General features: G+C 41.0%; 1 protein-coding gene across 7 annotated transcripts in view; it reads right to left on the bottom strand.

Moving 5' to 3' along the window:
* The window catches only part of ANKHD1 (ankyrin repeat and KH domain containing 1), a 100,467-nt gene that overhangs the window by 38,096 nt on the left and 34,796 nt on the right, over window positions 1–27,575 (bottom strand). For all 7 annotated transcript variants that reach the window (XM_054643135.2, XM_077186518.1, XM_077186520.1 and 4 more), the window contains exons 3-14: window positions 27,021–27,177; window positions 24,649–24,796; window positions 23,669–23,816; window positions 22,383–22,616; window positions 20,762–20,856; window positions 18,006–18,243; window positions 17,630–17,821; window positions 16,069–16,178; window positions 8,842–8,929; window positions 8,105–8,232; window positions 7,817–7,960; window positions 7,057–7,159 (exon numbers count right to left, since the gene is read on the bottom strand). In XM_054643135.2, coding sequence (XP_054499110.2) covers window positions 7,057–7,159; window positions 7,817–7,960; window positions 8,105–8,232; window positions 8,842–8,929; window positions 16,069–16,178; window positions 17,630–17,821; window positions 18,006–18,243; window positions 20,762–20,856; window positions 22,383–22,616; window positions 23,669–23,816; window positions 24,649–24,796; window positions 27,021–27,177 — 1,785 coding nt within the window. The remainder of the gene's footprint in view (window positions 1–7,056; window positions 7,160–7,816; window positions 7,961–8,104; window positions 8,233–8,841; window positions 8,930–16,068; window positions 16,179–17,629; window positions 17,822–18,005; window positions 18,244–20,761; window positions 20,857–22,382; window positions 22,617–23,668; window positions 23,817–24,648; window positions 24,797–27,020; window positions 27,178–27,575) is intronic.

Raw genomic sequence — 27,575 nt, 5'->3', positions numbered from 1 at the left:
ACCATATCTAATTACATGAAAAATAACAAGAATCTTGCTAATCCCAGGGAACAGCCCAGTATCCCACAGCCCCTGGGGCACCCTTCAGGATGCTCCTTGTGCAGCTCCATACTCTGTGCAGCTCAGCAGGTCCAGCTGAACACCTCTCCCCACCACTGGTACTTTGTCTCTGAACCAGGACCGAGTCCCCAGCCAATTTCTCAGCAGACAATAAGGAATTTGGTGGAAGTTCAGCAATCCCTGGCTCTGGGCTGGCTGGTGACTCTTTAGCTCCAGCCTGCTCTAATCCGTGGCCTCTTTGGCTTTGCCATGCACTCAGGGTTATCCTTTAATTTTAACAAGTGTAATTAACAGGTTTGTGAGACCACTCTTGAGAAATACATTTGCACTCATCAGAAATCTCTGCAAGGCCTGTCTATATCCTTGTTTTGAAAGGAAGCTGTGCTGCATTGCTATAGTAACTAAGGTGCAAATGAACCCTGCCTTCAGCTGAGGTGGGAACCCTCTGTCCTGCTCTGCTCACTGTCACCCCTAAGGGTCCTGTGTTTATCATTCCCATCCTCACACAAGGCATTCCCACAGCCCAGCAGCTCTGGACACCTCCTATCACTCCAGGAAAGAAAAGCTGCAGTTCAAAGAACCTCCCAAATAATGAAGTATCAATGTTGTCCCTCTCAATCAAGTCTGAGCTGGGGAGAAAACAAACCTGTCATGGGAAAGCTTTTCTAGGAGCACAAGAGGAAGGAAAGAGCAGAAGCACAAACCCCACCTGGAGAGCTGGGCTGGGCAGCCAGGGCTGGGCTCACACAGCAGCTCCAACCAGGAATCATCACACAAAGGTGGGACCGTTTCTGAGGACTGGTGTTAGGAGACCAGCTGGGCTCTCAAGTTCCAGAAAAGGTCTAGAAATTTACATTAATCAGCTGCTAATTAGATAGCAGGGCCACTTTTCAGGTTCCAGATCACCCTTTCCATGCCAGAAAACATTTGTAAGCTGTAACTGGAACTATTGGAAGAGGATGAGGGGTAGGAAGAAAGATCTGCTAAACCTGACATGCTCACCACAAGAGTCAGGTCAAAGCAGAGGTGGAGAAGCTACACTGTTGGTAGCTTGGAATATGCAAATATTGGATGTACTAAAAAGTAGCATTTCCTGGTTTATCCAAATCTCCTCTATATTACAAAATCCTGAAAAATACTGTGTCCATTTTAGTACATAATTATGAACACTTCTGAAATACATAAATTCAGTAAGACTTAAGAATTCAATCACAGGCCAGATCATAATCATGTCAACCTTTAAAAAAATGTATTTTGTACATATATCTTTTAGGGGCAGCATCAGTCATCTACACAATCAACCTACTACCAAAATTACACCTAGCAACATTAAGCTGTCAATCTGGCCTCTAAAGCCACTATTTCCATCACTTTTAGAAGACTTGTTTAATATGAAAGGAAGTTATTTATACTGAAGATGACTGAAACCCAGATGTTGCTACACAGATACCACCTGCCATCCAGTACCATGGTTACAGGAAAAAAATTGATCAGCAAGCCCAGAGTGGTTCTGGGCACGCTAGGAAAGCCACAGAGTAAAGGAGAGACTGATTCCTCAATTATTTTGTGAACAATATCACAAATTGCTCTTTTATTTGCATTTCCATATTCCCACAGGTTCTGGTTCCTACCCTGTCCAACACAGCCTTCACCACAATTCCTGCAGAGATCTTCAGCCAGGTTTGTGACCACCATTTAGGACTCAGGGTAAGACCTACTCTGCCAAACACAGCTTCCCATCCACTCCTCTGATCCCCACTTCTCCCCAGGAAATGGCAGCTGTTTCCTATGGCAATTTCCTGTAGTTCTCCCATACAATTAAGATCATCTCCCACAGAGCTGAGCTGCAGCAGCCCCCTCACCCAAGAGCCTCTTGCAGGCATCATTCCTGGTCCCCTGAACAGAGAGGACACCATGACCAGGTTTGAATGCTTCTGGCTGCAAATAACATTAAAGTCCCTAAACACTGTGAGCAAGAACCTGCAAAAATACCCTTCAGTTCTGTAGTCCTCAGGTGGCTTTCTCAAGCAACTGAACTCTTCTAATCTGAATTTGCTTAGAACACATTCAGTATTTACACAGTTGCTGCCAACAAACAAGTCTGACACTGTATTTCCTCGTGAGTGGTTGTGATTCTCAAGGAAGTTGCTCTTCTAGCTGTGATTTATAATCCACAGGATGTCAGTTCTCCCAGGAAAGAACTAATTTATATGCCTTTCAGTTGTATTAGACTTTATATTTTATTAGACAAAATTCTTATTCTCGAAATTCTAATTTTATTAGACAAAATTTGTTAACAGCTCCTTAATTTCTATTGTCATTACCAAATAAAAAAAAAAAGCAGATCGAAATCCAAACATAAAAGTTAAAAAGATTTTTTTCCAGCATAAAAAAATGACAGTAAGAAAAAATTCAGTTGTGTGATACACATTTGTACACTCAAATTCATCTTCTCTGCTGGAGACCCTGTAATATAAATCTGTATGAATCACCATGTCATTTGTGTGCTCTGTAACAGAATTGCTTGTCTGTTTTTCTTGCACTTGAGGTTTCTTTTTGTAAATTTGATTTCACTCAGAAGTTGAGAGTTCAATTTGTAGCCTGCAATTAAAACCCACCAGCCTCATCAACATGAATAAAATGAACTCAATATTGAATTTTCATGAAAATTCTGAGTTTAACTATTATTTCTATCAAAAAGAAACTCATCTTTAAGGACTTGGAGAAACCATCAGTTGCTCCACACACACACAAATGCAAAGTACAATATTACATAATCTTACTAATTTGGAAAAATAAAAAGCCTGCATTTCCCAAGAAAATTCATCTGCTACATGGTTTTTCATACATACTGAATTCTTCTTTATAAAGAAGATGTTAATTGGTAGAAGGCTGAATGATGAGTTTGAGTATGTTCACAATATCCCTCCTGGAACCATGGAGTAATTTTGCCAGTCTTTATCCCTCCTGCAGCTGTTTCTATGGAAAATTGCAGGGAATGGGTGCAATGCTATCCAACAGGCAATGGCTGCACAGTGAAACCAAGCCAAGCTGAACTCAATTTTCAGCCATTCAAAAATTTGAGTTACTCTCTAATCTTGAGTCTTCTTCCCAAGTTTCCTCTGGTGGGTTGATGGTATGTAACTGGAAAATTGCTAAGATGTAATTGAATTAGTTGGTGGCAAGCAGGTGACTGAAGCTTCAAAGGAGCAGAATTTCACAAACCACTGTGAAAAGATTGTTACACATTTGTGCTCCTGGGGACCTACACCTGTCTGGGTGTCAAATCACCTGCCTGCACTGCTGAGGATTGGCAGAAAAAAGGATTTCAGTCTACAAAGAAAGAATTAGTAAAGTTCAGAAGTCAGGAGGCATGGATGGTGAAATCTCCCTTGGGAACTCATCCCAGATACCTGGGCTAGCTGCTGACCCAGGCAGGAAGTTTCCAGGAGGAAATGGCAAGAATTGATCAGATGATGTTGAAGCACATTAAACAATGAACAGACAGCTGGGACTGTGCAGTAGAAAAATCTGGTAAAAATCAGAACGTAAAAGCTGGAAAAGCAGGAATATCAATTTGCCTTATTAATGTTTTCACCTCCATGAAAGTCATATAACTTTCTAGTTTTACTGTTAACCTGGCCTCTATTTTTATTAAATCACACAATGCATGAGATCTCTGCTGAGATATATAACTCAGTATTATAGAAGTCAGATATGAGATTAAAAAATAAATAATAATTTAATTTGTATCTATTGAAGTTACATAGAGTTTGTTTTTCTTCCCCTTCTCCACACTATATGATTTTTAGATTTAGCATGGGGATCCAGCAAATACCATATATTGAATATCTAGCTGAGGAAGCATAGAGATTCCAAAAGTACCACTCAGCCTTAGGGGAACTCTGGTCTCCTTCACAGGGATCAAAGGCAAATGTGGGCAGCTTTCACCTGAATAAGTCTATTTGGGCATGTGTAATTCTAAAAAAAGCCTGCACCCCCAATGAGAACCACTGCAAGCTACTGCCCACTTAAAAATGACACTAGAAATGCCAACTGACAGCATGTTGACAGGTTTTAAGTGCTCACTTAAGGCCAATTAGTTTATTTATAAGCACAATTTCAAAGAATGAAGTAAAACAAATCTAGAGAAAAAATTACTGAAAACCTGATACTTCCTTCTCCAAAACTGCTTTGAACTTTGACACATTTATAAACAGCTGATGTTAGTAAAAATATTTTGACTAAGAAAACAACCCTGCTGCTTTCCACAGGCTCCCTGAGCACCCCTTGCTGTCCCAGCCTGTTTGATGATATCTAGAGCATGCTCTGTGTCCCAGCCCTGCACAATGCACAGGGCTCTGCAGGATCCATTCACAAAGTAGAGGGGATTATCAACAGCTGGTTTCCTGAAGAAATCCAGCAGCATTCCCTTGGATGTTCCCTGGGCTGGGCTCCAGCCCCTCTCCCAGGGAAGCAGGTGCAGAGCCCTGCACTGGACACACCCCTGGGCCTGTGGACACAGCACACTTGGCTTTTGTACCCAAAAAGCTCCTGGTGCTGTGCTGCTGCACCACAGCTGCTGCTGAGCAATCCTGCCCCTCTTCAGCAAGGGCAGAATCCACCAAGGAAGGGATCTCCTGCCTCTCCCCAGGGAAGCAGAAGGAGCTGAACTGGGATTTCTTTTACATGGACAAAACAGACATGTGCTAAATGGAGTGCACTGAGAACAATCCCTCCTAAGCAAGTAGGAGCTGAGGTCTGGTCAATCCCATAACTAATTCTGCTCCTTTTTTCACCTGATTTTTCTTCTTTCAAGTTATCATCTTGGTGTGTCACCTTTATCTAAGCCTCTCCAGATCCACTGCTGCCTATGAAATGTTTCTCTTTTCAGTTGCTAAACACTGATATAAAATCCTTTGCCAAAGTAATTATTCAAATGGTAATGTTTCCATGTGCCTTCATGCTTTACTGAAGAATAATAATAAAATTCAAAATTAGACCATAAATTTCTCTTGAAAATCTCATGTCATATCTGAATTGTGGAACACATAAATGTGCTCAATTTTTACATCTGACTTGTCAAGAACTCTTCAGAAAACAAAGTGACACTATTGCATTTCTTGCAAAACTCACACAGGTCCATAAAAAAATCTTACAGTGCTAAGGTTAAGGAGGCAAGGTACTGCTCTCCTGCCTCCCAGTAGTTCTCAGTTTATACAAAAACTCAGGGGCTACTTCTGATTGAAGGCAAGTAATTGTTCTGCCCCCAGATAAACCATTTTGTTATGCAAGAACTTGACTGCTCTGCCACCTTGGAAATAACAAACACCTCAACTCACCCCCTCTTTTGCCCCTCCCCTCCCAAGAAGTTCAGTGATGAAGGTCTGGTGAATTAAAGCCATGTGTGTGTAACAAATCACAAATGGCAGTTCAGCACAGCACACTGACTCTGCACTGCCATGAGCACACAGTGTTTAGCACAAAAATACCATTTCCCCCCTGAAGATCTGAGAGACACAAGAGCTTTGCAGTTTTTGGAATGCTTCATCAGCCTGATGACACGTTTGGGATTGCTGCATCTCCTACAACACAGCACCGATGAGTTTTGCTGACATGCATGAAGCATGTCCTGAACCCCTGTGAACAATGAGATCTCCCTGTGCCAGCCCCAGCATCACAGTACTGTAAAAAACACACCTAGGGATGTGCTGACTTTGGCAATAAGGTGTTTGTAATGAGAGCAGTTTCTAAACTACAGTCAACTATTTGCTTTTCATAATTGGATTAAATAAAACGAAACTTTCAGCTTTTAAGTTAAGTCTTCTGACTCAGCATTAACTAATCCCTTACTGATTCCCATGCACCACAAAATGTGCTCCCAGAACACTCCCATTCCACAGTGCTAACAGGCATTGAACTGGAAGGGCACACATGCTGGTATACAGGTTTTTGGTGGGTGATTTGAACCAGAAGTTGTATATTCTTTTCATTTGTTTGGTATTCGTTTTTCTGAAATCCAAAATACCAAGTGTTGCACATCCTAGGAAATGAGACACCAAGTGCATCTGAGAGGTCACACACATGGCAAATGCATGGAGAGGGGCACAGCTGCACGTTCAGACACCAGCAGGTACATAATGTTTTTCTCTCTTTATTTGTGCCCCCAAGGGGTTTCTGTTTGTTTGTTTACTCTGGAATTGCTGGGTGCTTCCTCAAACAAAGGATTTCAGCAGATTTAGCTAACAGAGCTTTGGACACTGTAATATTAAGATCCCCATCCAAAACTGTAGATCATTAAGGAGCTGCTGTTTGTTACTTTGCACTTGAGAATCTGCTTCTCTTTCTGAGCTGATTTAGCAGATATGAAGATTTCGTTACAGAATCCACAGCTGGAAACAAACTCCCTAATTGCAATTTAATAACTACAAGGAGTTTTAACCAATCAGTTTGACCACGTTCAAAGCAAAAACTCTGATGTTAGGATTACTCACAAGAGAACTATTACTAACACAACAAAAACTCTCCTGTAAGTAGATCTGCACTGGTATTTATGGTGCCAACATGTTTGCATTGCTACTGATGGAACAGAAAAGAGTTGGTGAATCAAGTTCATGGATAATAGCTGAAACTATTCTAGAAGACCAATGTACAATATTCAAAAGTGAACACCACACCTGGAGCACATTGGCTTTTTTATCTGTCTGCACTAGGGCAGTTAGCACAAGCATTTTCTTCCACAAAAAATTGAATAAGTATAATTCTAATAAATTAGAATAAGCACAATAAGGTTAGAACAACCAGTGTTGCTATACTGTAGAATGCAAGAAAATAAGGAAAAAACTATGAACTGCATAAAACAGGTTTAAGTTATACTTCATTAGAGGTGTTCAAGAACTGATGGAATGGACTACACTATGCATAAGCCCTAATAAAATGATCCCCAGTCTATCAATTTCCAAACCACATATATTCTCTGAGTGGCTACATACTGACCTTTCACCACTCCCAAGAGAGGTGGGGAGTTCTCTTGAGGGGTCCTGTCAGGCTCCTGGGGAGGTACAACCATGGCGAGCGTATGCACCGGGACACGGGGAACCTTCAAACAAAGGCACAGACACACTCAGCTACAAACTCCTGCCAGAGCAGCTCTTCAAGTGTTAATATACAGGCTCAGAGCTACAGCATACTCCTGCTCACTCTTCCCAAACTGTGCATTCTATACTTCTTAGTATGGCCTGACCTTGTTTTTGTACTGGGGACAGCATGTCAAAGTTAACTGTGCTACTCTGTGCAGGATCCCAGGCTGTGTTGGCTGGAAAACTGTTGATTCCTTTAGGCTTTTAATCAGCTAACTCCCCTGGAGCTGCCTCTTCAGACTGCAGAATTCTGAATTTACACAATATATTTTCTTTTATGCAACAAATAGAATCATTAATACCATGTGAGGGGTACTACCACAAGGCTTTAGAACTCTTCAACCAAAATACTGAGCAAATGCAGGAAAGAAACAACATCCTTTTGAAATCCTGGGTTTGGGACTATCCTGTCCAGGAGCAGAAAAGGGAACAAAGTTTATGTGTTCTTCAGGTCTCTGCAAGTAGCACCAACCAATTCTCTCACTCTCTATGATTCTCATGTGAGCAGGGTTTTTAAAATTTCTTCCACTGTCTACATTCATTTTGAAATTAATTATTATGAAGTGTTTCTTCCCAACACTGATGGTGCTGTTTAAAAAAGACTCCTTGTGCCTTACCTGAGACTGATCCTGAGATGGAGGTGTGAGCTGGGACAAGTCTGCTGCAGGAACTGACAGAACATTGTTTGGGTAATCCAGCAGGTAAGAAACAACATTTGTGTGTCCTCCCTTGGCAGCTTCAATGAGCATTGTTGAGCCATCCTGAAGTGAGATTTTGGAAACAAAAAGCCAGAAGATGAGTTTTGCTCCCCAGTGTAGCATCCCCATATAATAATTCTATGACTTAAATTTACTACTTGATAAATCAGCCAGGTGGCTCTTTCAGGGAGAGCTGCCAGTGAATACCTTGAGCCGATGAGTAGGATCTGCCCCGTGAGCCAGGAGAAGCTCAACCACGGCCAGGTGACCTCCAGCACAGGCCAGGGACACCACTGTGTGATCATTGTTGGCTGTAGCCCTGTTCACATTGGCACCTAGTAAGAGAAGAGTTAGAATTAAAGACAAAGAAATTCTTTCTAAAAGAAAGTATCAACAAGTACAGTATTCTGTGGAACAGAGACGAACTTTACTCTTGTAATCCAATTACTTCCTACACACTTCTAGGGAAAGAGCACAAGGGATTTTGACTAACTGATTGGCTTCCACACATCCTCCTCCTCACCTTGTAAAGACAAGGCAGTTGCAACAGCAACAGTGGGCTTGTAAGTGTTAAGTGAGGGAACACATGGTGTAAGAAGCACAATTCCAAATGTTCTCTCTGAGCAGCATCACTATGTGGTGCAGTTGCTACTGTTTCAGACAGTACTTGATGTGCTTTTCTGAAGGAGGAAGTCCTTTCTTTATGAAACTGAAAATATCTGCTGTACTTCAACTCTAATCTATATAACAGAGTAAGAAGAGTAACTAGCAAAATATTTTGTAATTCATTCTATCATGAACTACATGAAATTCAAAAAACCCTTAGGGAGTTGACAAATGCTCACATACATATAACCAGAATAATTTTAAATATGGATCACAAACATGTGGCATTATAAAGTGGCATTTAAAGTTTTTAATTAGTTATGTAAACTAGCATTTACCTTTGCTAATAAGGAATTGCACGGTGCACAAGTGACCAGCTCGTGCAGCCTTCATCAGTGGGGTTCTCCCACCTTCAGATTCGTGCTCCTAGAGAAGAAATAAAAGATGTATAAATGGGAAAAAATTGTACCCTTGTTTCAGCTTCTGAAGTGTCTTGTGATGGGACCAGAATTACCCATCTGAGTAGAAGATCTCTCTCACAAGCAGCCTGTAATAAATGTAAACTGGCTGGTGTCAATTTTCATGTTACCTCAAATCCTAAATCACACTGATAACAAGGATTAGGACCACATCCATACTGCTATCACACCACAAAGCTTCCATACTTACAACCCCCTTTTTATTTTAGTGCTCAAATGTGTAACATACATGAGAAGAGGAAGACCTTGCTTCCTGCTCAGAAAGGGTGGAAGATTTTACACAAATGTCACCCAACATCAATAATCACAAACTGCAGTGCCACAGTTCAGAGAGCTGCCATGTGCTGCCAGACCTCAAAACTGCAATAATGCCCTGAGTGCACACAACATTTATAACACATACTGAAGAGGATCAGAAATAAAAATGAGACAAATCACTGCAGCTCACAAGAAGACTCTAAGAGGATTGGAGAATAAAGCAGAAAGCTGAGAAGAGGATGATACAAACCAACAAAAAGGGAATGAGCATCAAGAACTATTTTCTAATTTAAAAAGTCTGAATACTGCAAAGATGTGGTTGAATGCAACTGTATTAGAGCAGCTACAGAACTAGACAATGTGCCTGCTATGTAGACATGATCAATACCACAAAGAATGCTGAGCAATGATATCAACCCTCCCAAAGAACAAGGGGAGAGAACATAATCTTCCTGGGAGTGTTTGTATGTGCTCTCTATATTCAATATTATCCTATTTAAATAACATTCAGTCTGATCAATAATAGGAATGTGTGGTTTTTAATCAGATATCTGTGAATCCAAGCTCTAAATTCTCTCTTTACTTTAATTGCATATATACCTGATAGTGAAAGTTAACATTTAGTACTGACAGTGGGTGACATGGCTACTTACAAATACAACCTGACAAGAAGAGATGTGACAGAACAACACAATTCCTTCCTTCATAGTTTCTGTATTCCTGAAAACTCTGCATATGTCCTTTGACATATGGCTTGCTCTAGTTGCAAACTGCATGTTAAGTTAGTTTTCTGTTCGTACACTTGAAGAAGAAACTTCTTGACTGGATCTTCTGTTGGAGACTGGCCCCCAGTCCAAGGCCATCCTTCACTCTAAGAGGTTCCATTGCCCCTCTCCTGCTCCTGCTCTGCTCCTCACCCTTCACTCTGTGTTACTGCCCACCACTGCTTTAACACATGGCTCAATCCCACATTAGAGCTCTGATTTCTTTGCTCACTCAGGAGTAAAACACACAAGCACACACAGGCACAGCAAACCTTACAGACTTACTATGAAGTAATTAAAAAAAAAAAAATTACTGGATACTCCTCGCAGGGCAATGACTGCTTAGATGTCAATAAATACCTGCTTCTGGACTGTCTGCATGGCAGAAACATTTCCAGGACATGTAAAGGTAATTATGTTAACATGTGGCCCTATGATTCTAAGAATTAATGGTGTGCCCTTAAGTCCTGATGCTTACTCTGGTATTTGGCATAGTTTTTCCTTCCTCAGCCACTGCCAAGAGATCCTAAAAAGCCAGAAGCTGCTGTGTGCCTGAAGCACAGCAAACCCCTGGTTCCACCAGCACATCACTCCCAAAGCAGCTGTGGGTGCAAAGAACTCCTGACCACCACTCTGCTCTGAGCAGGACCTGGACACTGCTGCTGAACCATCTCACACCCAATTCGAAATTTTTACTGATGCAAAGATGGCAAAATGCAAAATTTATTTTAGGTCACCTTAGCTATGTTCAAGGTAGTGAAAAGCATCCTGTATTGCACTGAGATGTAGCAGATAACTGGCAGTTAGGAATAATTATTTGCAACATTCTGCCTTCCTAACAGACTTCACTGTTGGAAGTCTCAAACACGGACGCCAGGAGGCTTCCTCATTGAAATGCAATGCAGGGATCCTGCCCAGTTTAACCAACTGTCACTTCCTCAAGCAGGCAGAACTTGATCCTCAGCTACTACACACTTCCAATCCTTGCAGCACCAAGCACACCATCAGTCCAGCCAAACCAAACCATTTGGGTGCCCACCTGCTGTAGATCTTCAAAACTTCTGGCATTCTGATGGTATTTTTCACATTGGAAGACAGAAACGCATGTTTTATTTTAAGATTAAATTCATTCTGACTTCAGCACTCTCTATAGCCCTAATAATGGCTATCAAACAGCATCAACTCAAGCTTTAAGGGAAGACATCTAGGACAAGCCAAAATAAGAGGCTGAGACAGTGCAGTGCCTTTGTCTCCTCACATCCTTTTTTACCTAGATAATCATAAATTTCAAAGATTCTATCTATGGATATATCTCTAGATCTATCTCTTTTTCAGCTGCATTAGATAATCAAAATCAGGACAGGGAAAATGAAAGTTGTCCCAAAGCATCCTCATTTACCTTTACAATGTGTTTTTTTCTTTAATTTATATGAAGTGCACACCGATGTTTATTTTGTAATATCTAAACCCAGTAAATTGTCTCCAAACACAATCCCCTTGCCCCTCTGCACTGTAGGGCTCATCACAGCAACCCCTCTTGTCACTGCTGCAGCCCTGAGGAATGTGGGAATTAGTACAAACAGGAAGATTAAGAAAGGAGAACACCTCTGCCACATCTGGAAAGCCATTCTCTAAACCCCTGGGTAATGTGTCCTCCTGCTAATTCTGCTGGGATAGAAAGAACACCTGAGGAGAATTTTCTGTGGCTTTGCATAACAGATAGGAAGGGAGGGGAGAGTGAGAGTGTTACCCAAATCAGGCAGGAGTTTACACTGTCTGCACCTTTTCCACTGGGACTCAAGGAGATGAGATTCCAGTCAGCAAGAATTATTTCCTTTCTAGACAAATCAATACTTCCAAGAGCAGAGCAGAGTCATCAGGAGCATCTTATGACAATGATTGGTTTTTTTTAGTTCTTCCTTTTGAGTTCTGTGGCTTAGGCAATTCCAAGATCAGCTACATAGGGGCTTTCCCCACATACAATTCTTCTTGGTTCACAAATATTCATGGTTATATTGATCACTAGGATATTTTTTTGACTTTTTTCTCAATGTCACATGTTATTTAAATGTTCAATAAGAAAATCTGTATTTTCAAAGTAAAGCTCCAACTTTTCAGTTCTTTAACAAGTCTTCCTCATCCATGACAACAGTGAATATTTAACAGAAATCTAAATATTATTCTGAACAAAATGATTTAGAGAAAGATTTTGTTGCAAAAAGCTACAGTCCCTACACTGCTGATTTTCAAAACTGAACTCATTCCAGCAGTCACCAACCTACTTGTCCCAAATAACCTTCCTGAAAACTCAACTAGGCCTCTAGTTTAAAGTGAAATGGAAGAACCTAGAGGAGATTTAAGAGATAACCTATCAATGAGATAACCTGCTGCATTTGGGAAGGTTGGGATATTGTTTTTTAAAAGCAGTTTTAGAAGACCCAATAGGAGTGAAAATACAGAACAAGAACAAGCCCCATCTAGTCTGCACAGGGAGTCTCTAAATCTTTGAAGAGACTGATGCCTTATCCTTAGCATGCATCCTGAGGCTGCAGCTTACAAACACCAAAGGCCAACCTCCCCTGATGCCTGCCCAGCTCTATGCCCTCCAAAATTATCTTCTTAAAGTCCCCCTGCTTGTCCTGCAGAAGGAGAAAGAAGAACTCATGGTTCTTGCCCTACAAACAAAGGTTCCTGGTCATGAAGACCTGGAACATGAACTTAAACTGGATGAGATGCACCAGCTGAAAACTGGTTTGTTGGCATGAGGCAGGCAAGAACAATGGTAAGACCAAGCAAGCAATGAAGCTCTCATGAGTTCACACTCCTACCATGAGCCATTCAGATCCACAAAGAGAGCACAAAGGTCAGACACAGCATCTTTGTTACAGACAAGATGGATTTTTGTTCACTACTGGCAAAACAAAGAATTTCATTGTACTTTGCACCATCCAGAGAGTGCAATAGGCAGAAAGTGTTGACTACAAAAATGAGCTTCACTTGTCCTACCATGCTTTATCTACAAAAGACTAAGGGCCAAGTCTAAAAAAGCCAGAAATCCCTGACCTTCCCCTGATGGTTCAAAAACCAGTAGGGAAAAACATAACAGCACCTCAGATTCCTCACTGTAACAGCAACACAGCAACCTCCAGAGTTGTGAATTCAAATTCCAGAAGACTGGCTGCTTTTGTAGATGTTTAAATGGTGTCTCATACTCAATGCATAAACCCACAGTCTGTCACACACATCAAGGAAAGGGAGTTTTTAATTGAGGAGCCACAGTAGTGTGAGGGATGCTATCACCTGAAGGCAAAACAATGATCCCTGCCATGACAGAAAGATGTCTGCAAAAGCATTGTGTCATAGGAGAAGAATTAAGAGGTAGTCTGGCATGCTGGGTTTTTTTTTTACAATTAGAATTATGTAGATACCAGGCAGTCAGTTTTAGTCTTCCAAGCAAAGCAAAATGTGGAATCTTAACAAGTACTGAAGAGGTTTGGGGAGACCCTGACAGTGTAAAATGAGAAAATACAGGGATGAGCTGTCCTCATGGGTTCTCTTCCATCTCTTCATTTCTGCATAAAAGCTCCCATAAATCTTGTAGGAGAAAGGTAAATTCCATCACTAGACCAGCTCTTATGTAGCACAGCTGCAAGGGGGTCCAGGTTAAATTGGGTTAAAAAATCCCAATTTAAAACTCTTTTCTGTATTTTCCAGCTGAGAAAAGCTGAGATGATCTCACTGTCCAAAAAAGAGCAGAGCTGCCTTCAAAAGGGACCCCAGAATCTCCTTTAATCCAGGTGTGATTCTACATCAAGAGGGAACAGGCATTCAGAATGGTCCTTTTAGTTATTAAAAGGTAAGCAGCTTAAAAGCAGGATATCACCTCTCATTAAATATCACCAATGCTCATTGTGAGATTTACAGTCCCTAAACCTGGTTCCTGTGGGAACATTTATGTACCTCCCACATCTTACCTTACACAATCCTTGAGATGAAGGTAACTGCTGGGAAAGACACAATGAAATAGGAAAGAAAAAAAAATCTTCTAGGAAAAATTATCCTTTCACCTTTGACATTAGACAATCCTTGCCACACTGGTAAATAGATGTTTTACTGAAATGCTGGATATTTTTTCCTGAAGTTACTAAACCATATTTCTGCTTCCAACAAATGCTTTTATCAATCTGTATTTCAGAGTTCCAATCTCCAAACCTTTACTCACATAGATCACAAAATCTAAACTAGCTGTTCTGTCCCCATAGAAGTTGCAAACAAGTAAAATTACATTTGATCCAGTGGTAGCAGCTCAAGCTGAGAGCCTGGAAGTCCCTGCTCCTGGAGGGGATGGGGGAACTAGAATGTAACTATGGCACAGATGGGATCACAGGCTGAAGGCTTCAGATGTGCCTCAGATTCAGTCACTCATACATTTGGCAAAAGCAAGCTGATTTCAAAATGCATACATTAACAAGAAAAGGTGCAGGCCTGCCAGCTAGTTTTGCTACAGATTTTGACAGGCTAACTCTGTAAGGACATGGAAAAGATCCTTTGAAGAAGGGCATCAGAAAAGCACAGAAGAATTGTTAACATGCCAGACTTCATGAACAATTAGTCACAAGGAGAAAAATCCATCAAATTGAGACAAATCCATAGAGGATTGAGCAGTTCTCCAGCAGACAGATGAGCACTCTAACACTGCTCATTTCTAGCACTACTTGTCATTGCAGAGCTTTAAGGAAAAATTAACCACTAACTGAAGAAAGTTCATCCCAGCCATCATTTTTTAAAATTCTCCTGGTGTTTATAAAGCCACATTGCTCAATGAATGTGACAGAGCTCTCCAGATCTCCACTGGTTCCTGAACTGAATGACATATTTGATATCTAGGCCAGAGGATCAGTCCCAGAGAAGCATCAGCTCCTGTTTCCAGTCACCAGAACAATACCTGTTTGTGCTGAGACATGGTGGTAATGGTCACCCCCAATTCACACAAAACTCTGTGGGGACTAGAATCACTTTTCATAAAACAATCACAGAATGATCTGGGTTGAACAGAACTTTCCAAGACCATCCCATCCAATATCCCTGCTAAAATCCCATAACCCCCCCCAAAAATATGATTTTCCTCCCTGATAAGAATAAGTTAAGCAGAACATTACTGACATTACTGCAGAAGAACTAATAAGCCCTTAAAAAAAAGTAAAGTCTCAAAGAAAACTGTAAATATTATTCCAAATTACAGCATTAGTTTATTTACATTTCTAAATAAAACCCGAAAAACTTCATTAATGACTGAAATTTAAGTAACTTCATTAGAATGCTGATTTATCAGGTTCAATGGGAAATTTTCCTGGCTTTCTTAGTTTTTTTAGAAGGAACAAAAATTTCAGAATATTCAAAGAAAACCCCAACCTACCCTCCAAGCAAAATAAAACACAGAGCAGTGAGTACATAGAGGGGGGGGGGAAAGGAGAGTAATCCTCCTAGGCAACCAAAATAACAATTTTTCCAGCTTGAGCCTTGTTTTACATAAGGCTCCTAAACACCTTTGGAAGAGTAAAGTATCAATTGTTTTAACTAATTATAAGTCAAATGTTTTATCCCTGTAGCTGGTGAAGAGGCAGTTTTGGGTCTCCCAACAACTTAGTTTACATTACAGAACATAAACATGGGGAAAGCAATGTGCTAAACCCAAGAGTTAGAAGAAAGAAAAGAGATCAGATTATGCTGATAATTTAAAAGACATTGCTTTGTTTGGGGTTTGGTGTAGTAGTTTGCACAAGTTAAGAGATTCAAAGTGTTCAGAGACCAATACTGACATACAGAAGCAGGAGTTCCTACTACTTAAACATTTTAAATTCAGAGCAGACTACCCATAAGAACTGTTATTTTGTAGACCAGACAGAATATGCAGGCTCTAATAAAAGCTTCTTTCATGCCTCTTTACAGAGCCATATATGAATCTCTATTCCTAACCTCATCACTCTGTTCTCTAAGCACACAGGCTTGGCCTTACAGTTTGAAACCAAAGCACTTTGCCCAGCAGATGCAGCAGAAGCCTTACCAGATCAGCACCAGCCTGAAGCAACACATCTGCCACATCTGTGTGTCCATTTTCACAGGCGTAGGTCAAAGCTGTATCTCCTGTTGCTGTAGTGGCATGAACATTGGCTCCTACAAACACAATATTTTTTTCATATTGGATGTGTCCTTATCAAGTATTTCACACGAGATAAACATAAAAATCTCTGACAGCAGCTATATCCTACTGACCAACAGCCTCCACAGTCCAAGAGCATTGCTCTCATGGCAAAAATTGCTCTCATAGTGAAAATACTCCAAGGAGAGGGGGTAAGCCAAGGCTTGGAAAAAGCATGACTGACAATCTAAGCAGTTAAATCTATATGTTCTCTTATTCCTGCAGTCCCTCTATAGCAAAAAGGATTTCTGTTGTTACATCAAGTAAAAGGGAATCCAGACAGTTTTGCAGACTGTCCATTTGACTCAGAGCTGTATGCCAAGGGAGACCAGACAAAATGCATATCACTGAACTAGTATTAATACAACAAACCCATGCACTTTCCACAAATCTCCCTTCTTTCCTGCTCTTTAAAATCACTTCCTTTAAAACCATTTTGTTGAAATAATTTGTCTAGCTTCATATACACCAGCTCTCTGAAAACTACACTTGACTCTTGATATGTAACACATTATTCTTAAAAAAAGAAATGCCAATGTGATTAGCCATTTTCTTATTTTTAAGGTGTGAGGTATAATTAGAGACTCCCTGATGCCAAAACAAGGCTCCTTAATCAACTTTCTACACTATCAGCAGTGAAGTGCAGGCAGTGAGCGTTCCAAGGGAGCTGGTGACAGGTGTCACATGCTGGTGTCACTGCACCAAGTGGCACAGTTGTTACTGTCCCTCGATGAGCAGGGAGCTTCACTTTCTAAAATTACAAATCCAGCCAATTTTATGCTTATTCTTAGAGCATACAAATAAATCACCTTCCACAACAAGGAAGATATCCCAAATACAGCTCCTTTTTCTTTATTATTTTAAGCAGAACACTTCAGACTCTACCAACTTTATAAACTGAAAGATGAACATTGAAGCATCATTTTACCCCAAACTCCAGCAAGATTTAATTTTTACTACTGTATAATGTAGCAGTGAAGCTCATTCATCACAGAAACTCAGCACATTCCAGCATCTGTCTTGCACACTACTTCCCAGCACACCATTCCTAAAGAACTGGTTATTCAGGGAGACTGAATGCAGATAACCAGGCTTAGTCAAAACTGGAGTAGCAAGCAAAACCAAGCATTATCTGTATTAAAATTCTGTCCTAGATGCAGATAGCTGGAAACAATGTTTCTAATGAATGTGGATGCTTTCTAGATATGGAACAGGATCACCTGCTCCAGGAGGCACTTTCCTCTGTTACCAGTATCAAGCAACACTTAGGTGCAACATAGTCTTTTTCCTTCTTGCTAACTTATCTGAGGATATTGTTTCTTGTTACAACACTGTCACTATCAAAAGCCCAGGAATGCTCCAAATCATACAAAACACATCAAGTCCATAGTATCTGTGGGCTTCATCACTTGCTCTGAACACATACCTGCTGCCAGCAAGTATTTCACCAGTTCAAGATGACCCTCTTGAGCAGCTTCCATCAAAGGTGTTGAGCAACCAAGCTCTATATCAGCTCCTGCCTTAATAAGGAAGTCAGCAACTTCAGAGAAGCCTCCACAGCAGGCCAGGGTCAGGGCTGTTTCCTGCGTTTCCTCTGTCTGTGCGTTAATATTTGCCCCTGGGAAACAAAACAGCCATCACTGACACTGGCTGGGGAGGTGAATGCTCATCACCCCCACAGCACTTTGGGTGTTTGAGCTCTGCTCTGTGGTACAGCAGTATCAGAGCAATGTGCACAGGACACCTGCTGGCCATGGCTCACACCGTGTCCTTCTGAGCGCTCCATGGCCACGGGATCTCACCTTGTGCCAGCAGCAAGGCCACCATCTCTTCGTGGCCTTCCCGGGCAGCTTCCATCAGAGGCGTGTAACCTTCATCATTAACCTCCTCCAGGTTGGCTCCTCGCTCGATCAGAAGCGCCGCCAGCTCCACGTGCCCGCCACAAGCGGCCAGAGTGAGCGGGGACTCGAAGGAATCGGCGGGCATGTTCACCTGGGCACCGCTGTCCAACAGCAGCCGCGCCACCTCCACGTGCCCGTCCTGCAAGAAAGGGCAACCAGGACTGAGAACTGCAGTCACTGGATGCTGTAGTTGCAACCACTATCACACCAGGCCTGAAAATGATCCTACAGGACAGGGCTTTTTTATTTATCATGGTTTAATGGTGATACTTCAACCTAACCAACATTGAGGTTTTCATCTACAGCGAAGTCAGGTTTAAATGCATAAGGAAAATAGAGTTAAATATACTCTATTATTTAAATAGAGTATTTAAAAATATATTATTTAAAAAAGATATACTCTATTATTTAAATAGAGTATTTAAAAATAGAAATACCAACTCTATTATATATAGAGTTGGTATTTCTATTTTTTGAGGAAAAAAGAATTATGGCACAAGACTTAATTTGCAGTACAATCTTTGGGACACAACATACTAGAGATAGCAAACAAGTGCCATTAGTAATAAACCCACTCCATGACTAAACCTCAAAACAAGCATAAGAAAAAGAGATTTTCTTATTCTTTGTAGTAGTAGTTGATTCATGACTCCTACAAACAAAAAACCAAAAAAGCCCCAATTGGCAACTTCTAAATCTTGGGAAAGATACCTGCAAGAGAAACTGAAGTGGGTAACAATAAGGCAGGTAACAGGAGGAGAGAAGACTTGGAAAAACTCTTAAAGGTGACTGAAAAATTCCCAGGGGTGAAGCCATAGAACAAGAGAATTAGGATTACCAGAGCAATCTGAGTCCTTACCAATCAAAGCACATAGATGTTTCTGTCAGCTTCTCAAGAAAGTACTGTTAAACCTCTCAGTTATTTGTAATAGACCAAGTACCTAAAATCCATATTTGACCAAAGGTGTAGTTGGTAGAGAGCCACAACATCAGCAAAAGGGGAAAGCTAAAGCTAACATGAAGCAGGCTGTAGGTAACCTGAGATGGACAGCAATCAGGGGTGCACATTAAACACAGGCTGTTGTTCTCAGAGGTTGAGAAACCTAAAAGCCAACAGTCACCTCATTAGAGGCATTACCCCAAGTGTGGCACTGTCCTGACCAAAACAAACTCTGAGGCACTTACAAAAGAATTGGTGATCAGAGACCAGACATCTCAGCAACCTGTACCTGCTGCATTCCTTAGATAGAAAGAGATGAAGACTGGGAACAGTCACAACAATTTGGTGGAACAGCTCCCTTGTGCAAGGGTGCAGCTGAATAATAACAAAAAACAAATTTCTTGTTATGGAGTTGGGACTTCAAAGGCTCATCTTCCTTTCTGCTGCTTTCAAATGTCAATACACACTCTGTAATGTCAGAACACCTAGACTGAAACACCAAAGAGCTGAAAATACACAGGCAAACCTCACAACTCTCTTCCTCAAGTGAGCTGTTTCACAGCCTCCAAATTAAGCCAGCCCTTGGATTGTTTCACCAGGAAACGAAGAAAAAGCAAACAAAAAACCCCAACCTAAACAGAACAGTGGGGCTGATTAACCTTTAGTCTGCAGTTGTGGTGCAATCTCCTTTAGGTGACAGCATGCACCCACTGTCCTTGTGAATCTCTTACTGGCACCAGGCTCTCCTCCAGGGAAGGCTATTCAAGGATTCAATTACCAGCTCACTATGGAAGACTTGGACACAGCTCCCCAGTTACACCCTGACCTTGGTCTCTTGCATCACCTCACAACTGCACTGAAAGAACACTTGATCCTCCAGCTCTCAGCACACTGGAGGAACACTGCAGCCTATCTTCCAAGGATTACAGGCTACTGGGAGAAAAATCTGTTTCCCTCTTTTTGCTGTGCTTCCTATGGAAATGAGGTCCCTGTTCTTTCTTCAAAGAAGTTTCCCAGATTGAAGAAGAGAGAAAAGGTCATCCAAGGTCTGTACAGAAATGGTGACAGATATGCTTTGACACAATAGCACACTATTTATTAAGATGATGCTCTTGGATAGGCAAGTTTTTCCTCAATGGCTGCATTGAAATTATGTGGACAGTTGCTAGAGAACTAAGGACTACATTATTTTTCAAAATAAAATGGTAGGTCAAAAGAAAAACCTCACAACCTCATTTACAGAAACCTAGAAGAGAGCAAGTCATCTCTCCATGCAAAACACTTCCGGCAGTGATGAACAGACAATTGTAATGCATGAATCATCCAGCTCAGTGCACTTTTGGAAGGCTCATTCCACGACACACTGAGAGACCTTATTTATAAAAACAGAGGTGAAAAACACACTAAAAAAAAACCAAAACAAAACCCCAAACTAGTGATTTGTACTACATCACTGCACTGCAGATTAGTCACCCTAAACTTCACAGATGGAGCATTTAAAACAACACATCATCCCCCCAAAAATTAGAGTACTTTCCCTTTGTGAGCAGTTAGACTGAGAAAGTTGGTGGGAGCTGCAGTAAGCACTTTTTCACAATAAGAACACACAAATTCACTTGCAGCCCCCAAACAGCTTGTTATCCAAGGCTCACTCTGTTTTATCACCTCTTGCATTCCTCTCTCCTGAGGAGGGAGCAGCACAAACAAAGGTATTTACCATGCAGGCCTCCATCAGCGCCGTGTGCATCTCATCTGTTTTGTGCTCTTGATCAGCTCCAGCTTCAAGCAAAAAACGAACCATATCTAAATGGCCTTCAAATGAAACAGATAAAATAAATGAGCATTCCACATCATCAACTTTTAATAGTACAGACAATACACCTAATGAAATAATTCAGATTTTCACAGTTTGCTGTTAGAATCTTCACAAGTTACAATTGGCAAACATGGCATTTTAAAGTACTCTTTAAAAAATACCAATGCAAATGAGTCAGCAGCCTTCAGAAAGCCTTTTCCAAAGATATTGCTCAGCTGTGAGATGCAGACAGACCTGTCTAATTCAAGTTTATACAAGAACCTTTCCTTGTGACTTCAAGCTACAAAACTGTGTTTATTCCCTACTGAACTGTACAGTGACAGATCATTTGAGAGTTCCAAGGCAGCATACAACTGAGGGGATTATCATTTAGGTATGGGTCCATGTAGGTCTGAACTTAACTTTAAGCTTTAAATAACACTCACATATTTCTAAGAACTAAGATACTCACATTATATCATATTATCTGACATTATTGTTAAAAGCTTCTACTGAGCTTTACCAAAACTTGATTTAAACTCTATTACAGTTTCTGTCATTTTAGAAATTGTCCCTTCTAAGCTTCTGGCCTCTTGATGAGCTTTCTTCTCTGTGGGAAGACTTAGTCTTACATAAACCAACAAGAAAACAATTAACCATCTTGTGAAAGATAATACAGGACATCTCTGTGATTCAAGGTTTTACATTCCATGACTCAATTAGGTTCTGAGTCGAAAGAAACCAGAATGACCCTCCAACACATTCAGGGGAACTATTACTGGCATTTGCCTGTAAGGAACTACCATATGCTGTAGGAAATCCATGACAAATGCAGATGCAAGTCCTCAGATAGGTTATGCATAGTATGTATCCTCAATCTTAACCACAGAGGCAAAGCCTAAAGATAGTGTGACAATAATCCACATCCTGCTTTTCTATTTGTAGAAAAACAATGGTTGGAAAGCAAACCATAGAAGCACAGTGGATTACCACTGCACTGTTACTTTACATAGAAGCTTTAAATAGCAAAAAAAATTATGTCAAAAGTCCCTAAAAGTTCATCACACTTAAGAATTCATAGCATTCTCCCAAATTACACTGAAAGAAAAGAATCCAGTAATAATGGAGGCATTGTCTCCCCATCAGATATTACAGAAACACACATTCCAACTTCTCATTTTCTGAAGAACCAACAGAGATGTTTTCAGTATTCACAGACAGTTGGTGAGGGAACTGGGAATTAAATAGAGAATGTGGTAGTGGGTAGGAGGAGAGAATGGTGGTGTGTCAAGGCACAAGTTTGGACACAGCCAGTTACAAGTTTTCATCTGCAACATGTCAAACATGTCCACCACATCTGGACACAAACACAGAATTAATACCACTACACCACAAGGGAACATTTAGTGATACTGAGCTTAAAACCAAAATCCAGTTTTACAAAACTCTTAGGAAGACATTCAAAGTATTGCTGAAAGTTTTAGTCAGATAAATCCAAGCAAAAAATTTAAACAAAGCTATAAAACAAGGCAAGAGACAATACCTTTATAGCAGGCGAGTGTAAGTGCACTTTCTTTGAACTCGTTGGAGTGAGTGTTGATTCCTGCACCATATTCCAGCAATACTCTTGCAACCTCCACATGGCCTGCACTGGCTGCTTCCATCAGGGGGGTATGTCCATTCTCATTGTGGTCTTCTATGTTAGCACCAGCTTTCAGTAGCACCTTCACCACGTCCACAAAGCCCCCGGCACAGGCGTAGGTGAGAGCTGTGTTCCCTGCAGAGGAGAGGTTGCATGAGAGCCCTTTCCATCACCCACTCCTAACACAGGAAGGAGATCAGTGTTAACAGCTCCAACAAACCCAAGGACATCACCAGCAGCAGCCTTTCACCTCACAGCAATGTTCCTCCAGCCCATCATTCCAGGTTTGTTATAAAACCCCAAATGACTGTAACATGAAAGTTTTAATGCCAGGCCAGTATTACAAATCAGGACTTTTTCAGTTTGACTGTTATGTTTTCTACTTTAGCACACAAAGTTAGATCAAATAAACATGCACAAAAAGATCAATGAGTCATTGTTACTGTAGAGTTGGGGGGTGATTTTTTTGTTTTGTCTTTTTTTTTTTGCCTAAGTTGTATCCTGTAATTCCTTGAAAATCTTCTACTGCTGGATGAGAATAAATTTATAATTTAAAACTCTGATACTGTAAGTGACAGACACTCACATATGGCTCATGTTTTAAATGCTACAGTCAATTTTAAGGTAACTTAGCTTAAAATGGCTAAACAGAAAGATAAAAGAATATTCCATAGTTTGGACACATGACTTGTTTGAAAATTTAAAGAAAGTTTAAATTCAATCTTAATAAACAAAATCCAACTGCAGGTTAATGCTGTCAGTGAGGTCAGTTAAGCTGTGGTCAAGAACCAGCAATACAGAGAACATTCAATGCACTCAATTTTAACTCCTCTTTAGTAAAAAGGAACAGACAGAAATAACTGGTGTTGATGGGATGTGTCCCATGGCCATCTTACTGGGTAATTTTGGATTATACCATGAGAAAAGAGAAACTTCATTTTTCTTGTTCTCTAACACCAGAGTGTTTTTTGCAGGAACGGTGCTTTTCATTAGAATTTATATTAAAACCCATATTTAATAATGGCCAGTTCAGACTCCAAACACATTCACTGCAGATCTGGTCTATTCCTAACAGTTCCTGTCACGTTTTCTTGTGAATTAAAGTGTTAGACAAAAACACAGATGTTCAGAAGAGCTGTGTGCCTTATGTGCCAGCCTTCCTAACTGTGCTCCTGCTCCCCAGTTACCTGTGGAGGACTGTGCATTGACATCTGCACAATGGACAAGGAGGAGTTTAACGATGTCCACGTAGCCTCCACTGGCAGCTGCCATCAAGGGAGTGATGTCCCCTTTATTCCCTCGATCTTCAACGTTGGCGTGCATGGCTAGAAGCACCTGGGGGAGAAATTCACTGCAGTGAGCAAATTGTAACACCAACCTTTTGTTTTTAGTGAGACTGGCTCCCCAGCCAGCTGCCAGATCCCCTCACAGCCCAGTGCCACCCCCAGGACCATGCACAGTTACTGCCTGCACTGGGCTCTGCTGCAGAAAATCCTGAGTTTCTGCATTTGCTCATAGGTAAGTTTCAGTGAAATATGGACACTTTCAAAAGTCACAGGGCAATTTATTGACCAGAATGACAGCACAGAAAATGTCACCCACAATAATGATGAGGGCACCCACAGGTGAGAAGATCTCTCCCTGTCCTGTGTTTTGGCACCAGAATGTGAAGTTGGGCATTTCTGAGAACTATCACCAAAACATTTCAAAGCAGCTGCCCTTAGATACAGAAGCAATATAGCTCAAAATTAACAGAAATTAATGCACTGTTGATACAAATTTGATTTAGAAAAAGGATTGTGTGACTGAGACATGAGCTTTTAGAAGGTAACCAGTTGTAGTATTTGGGTTTACTGATATTTTAGATACTCTTGCTCAGCAGAACAGCTGGACTGCATCTAGAACAATGCCAGAAAAGTAGATACATCACAAAACACAGGATTCATTCCTCAGACAAGTCCCTTCGATCTAAAGACATCTGTGGCTGCATTTTCCATTAAAGAAACCCAAACAATAACTAGAAACCCACGATGAGCTGTATGCATTGATATTCTGTTGAAATAATAAAAAATTATAATAACCAGAAGAGCTAAAATGTTTACCTACCCAAGAAGCCCCTCAGACAATGCTTCACAAATGTTTAGTTCTAACTCCATTTGTTACTTACTTGTGCCAATTCATAGTATCCTGCTGAGCAGGCCAAGCACAGCAGACTCTCCCCTTCTTCGGTGTGTTCATTGACGCTCCGTCCCTCATCCAGCAGCTTGCGGACAGCATTTACATCCCCATCGGAGCACGCCTCTGCCAGACTGCGACTGCAAAACAGGGACCTCACAGTCAGCTCAAAACACACCTGCAACACCTGGGCAGCTTTCCTAGGCAAGGAGGAAGCCTTTCAGTAAAGGCTCTGGACTTCAGTGCTAAGCTTTACTTGAAAATACACCTTATATATATATTTATCTTTATATGTACACAATTATTTCCACAGGTGAAATGGAGATAGACACTTTCTTTATTGTCTAAATTAGCTTGTTCTCATCAGTTGCTAACTTGTAATATGCTCTCATACAGACCAGATGCAGAGAGGAGTGCTCAAAGCTGGTTTTTGTGGTGTTTGCAAGACAGGAGCAAACCTCTCTGATGCTATTCCCATTTCAGGGAATGCCAGATACACAGAGGCTGTGACCATGACAAACTGCTGACTGCAGGTGCCAAGGCAAATTCCTATTGCAGACAAAGCCAAAAAGTCAGCAGTCAAGTATCACAGAGACCACTAATGTGACTACTCCAACCAGACAAACTTCTGCAATGAAGAGAGCAATCACCTACTTTTCTACAGCTAAGAGCTTGAACTTTTTTGAATAACAACTCAACTCTCTGGTACACAGAAAGAGCAGCTGGTCAGAAAGTAACACTTTTTTGTACTTTTCTCTTACCCTGTGAAGTGAATAACCTGATGGGACAGTAGTTACACCTTCAGATGCAATCTGCTTCTGCTAGCAGTAGAACAGCTCCATTACTAACTATAAAATTACCTGAACTTGAAAACAAATCCCATTCCATAGCTGGGGAACTGGGGGTGGTCAGTATGTACAATTAACTGAATTTGAAAAAAAAAATCCCATTCCATAGTTGGGGAACTGGGGGTGGTCAGTACATACAATTAACTGAATTTGAAATAAAATTCCTTATTTGAGGAACTAGGGGTGGTCAGTACATACATAGAACTGGATTCGAAATAAAATTCCTTATTTGGGTAACCAGGGGTAGTCAGTATGTAAAATTAATTGAATTTGAAATAAAATTCTATTCTATAGTTGGGGAACTGGGGGTAGTCAGTGTGTACAATTAACTGAATTTGAAATAAAATCTCATTCTATAGTTGGGGAACCAGGGGTGGTCAGCACATAAAATTAACTAAATTTGAAATAAAATCCCATTCTGTAGTTGGGGAATGGGGGTGGTTAGTATGGACATAGAACTGGATTTGAAATAAAATCTCATAGCTGGGGAACCAGGAGGGTGGTCAGTATGTACAATTAAGTGAATTTGAAATAAACCCCTATTCCGTACTTGGGGAACTAGGGGTGGTCAGTACATACAACTAACAGGATTTGAAATAAAATCCCATAGTTGGAGAACCAGGGGTGAACAGTACATACAACTAACTGGATCTGAAATAAAATCCCATAGTTGGAGAACCAGGGGTGAACAGTACGTACAACTAACTGGATTTGAAAAAAAAAATCCCACAGTTGGAGAACCAGGGGTGAACAGTACATACAACTAACTGGATCTGAAATAAAATTCCATAGTTGGAGAACCAGGTGCGGTCAGAACATACATAGAACTGGATTTGAGATAAAATTCCATTCCATAGTTTGGGAACTAGGGCTGGTCAGTATGTACAATTAACTGAATTTGAAATAAAATCCCATAGTAGGGGAACAGGGCTGGTCAGTACGAACCATTAACTGAATTTGAAATCAAACCCCATAGCTGGTGAACCAGGGGTGGTCAGTATGTACAATGAACTGGATCTGAAATAAAACCCCATAGCTGGGGAACCAGGAGTGGTCAGTATGTACAATGAATGGATCTGAAGTAAAACCCCATAGCTGGAGAACCAGGGGGCAGTCAGCATGTACAATGAACTGGATCTGAAATCAAACCCCATAGCTGGGGAACCAGGGGCAGTCAGCATGTACAATGAACTGGATCTGAAATAAAACCCCATAGCTGGGGAACCAGGGCTGGTCAGCATGTACAATGAACTGATCTCAAATCAAACCCCATAGCTGGGGAACCAGGGGCAGTCAGCATGTACAATGAACTGGATCTGAAATCAAACCCCATAGCTGTAGCACCAGGGGCAGTCAGCATGTACAATGAATGGATCTGAAATCAAACCCCATAGCTGTAGCACCAGGGGCAGTCAGCATGTACAATGAATGGATCTGAAATCAAACCCCATGGCTGGGGAACCAGGGGCAGTCAGCATGTACAGTGAATGGATTTCACTGGAGAACCAGCACGTACTTGTCCACCTGGCCGTTGTTGTGGTTGTTCTCGGCCCTCATGCGCGTCAGCGCGGCCGCCGCCTCGTCCAGCGCGCAGCTGACGGACGACGTCAGTCTCCGGAGAACCTCGGGATCTGCGAAGGCTTTGCCATCGGCAGTGGACAATTTACCAATTCCTTCAGGGCACGTTCGTTCATCAGTCGGGTTAGTATGAAAGTCACACAAAAGAAATGCAAAGACACTATTTTAGAGTTCAGCCACATGCACTATTAGTTAAAAATCATTTGCAAACATGCCAGATAATTAGCTACTTAAAACGAAACTATCTGCTAACATTTGCCCAAGACCCGAATATTTAATTAACTATAATAATATTTAATTAACTAAAACCCTATATCTTTCAATTGGCAGCTTTGTTACTTATCCTGAAGTCTCAAGTCATACCTTTGAAGAACTTAAAAGAAGCTCAAAAACCATCATAATGGGGCATTAAGGATAAATACAGGCATTGAAGCCCAAAACCAGAAGTTTGGGAAATAGATGTGATTTAGTATTTTCTGAATGTGAAGAATTT

This window comes from Agelaius phoeniceus, chromosome 15 (genome assembly GCF_051311805.1).
Source record: "Agelaius phoeniceus isolate bAgePho1 chromosome 15, bAgePho1.hap1, whole genome shotgun sequence".
Lineage (NCBI taxonomy): Eukaryota > Metazoa > Chordata > Aves > Passeriformes > Icteridae > Agelaius > Agelaius phoeniceus.
The sequence above is the reverse complement of the archived record's forward strand: the minus strand, read 5'-3'. Positions and strand labels throughout refer to the sequence as shown.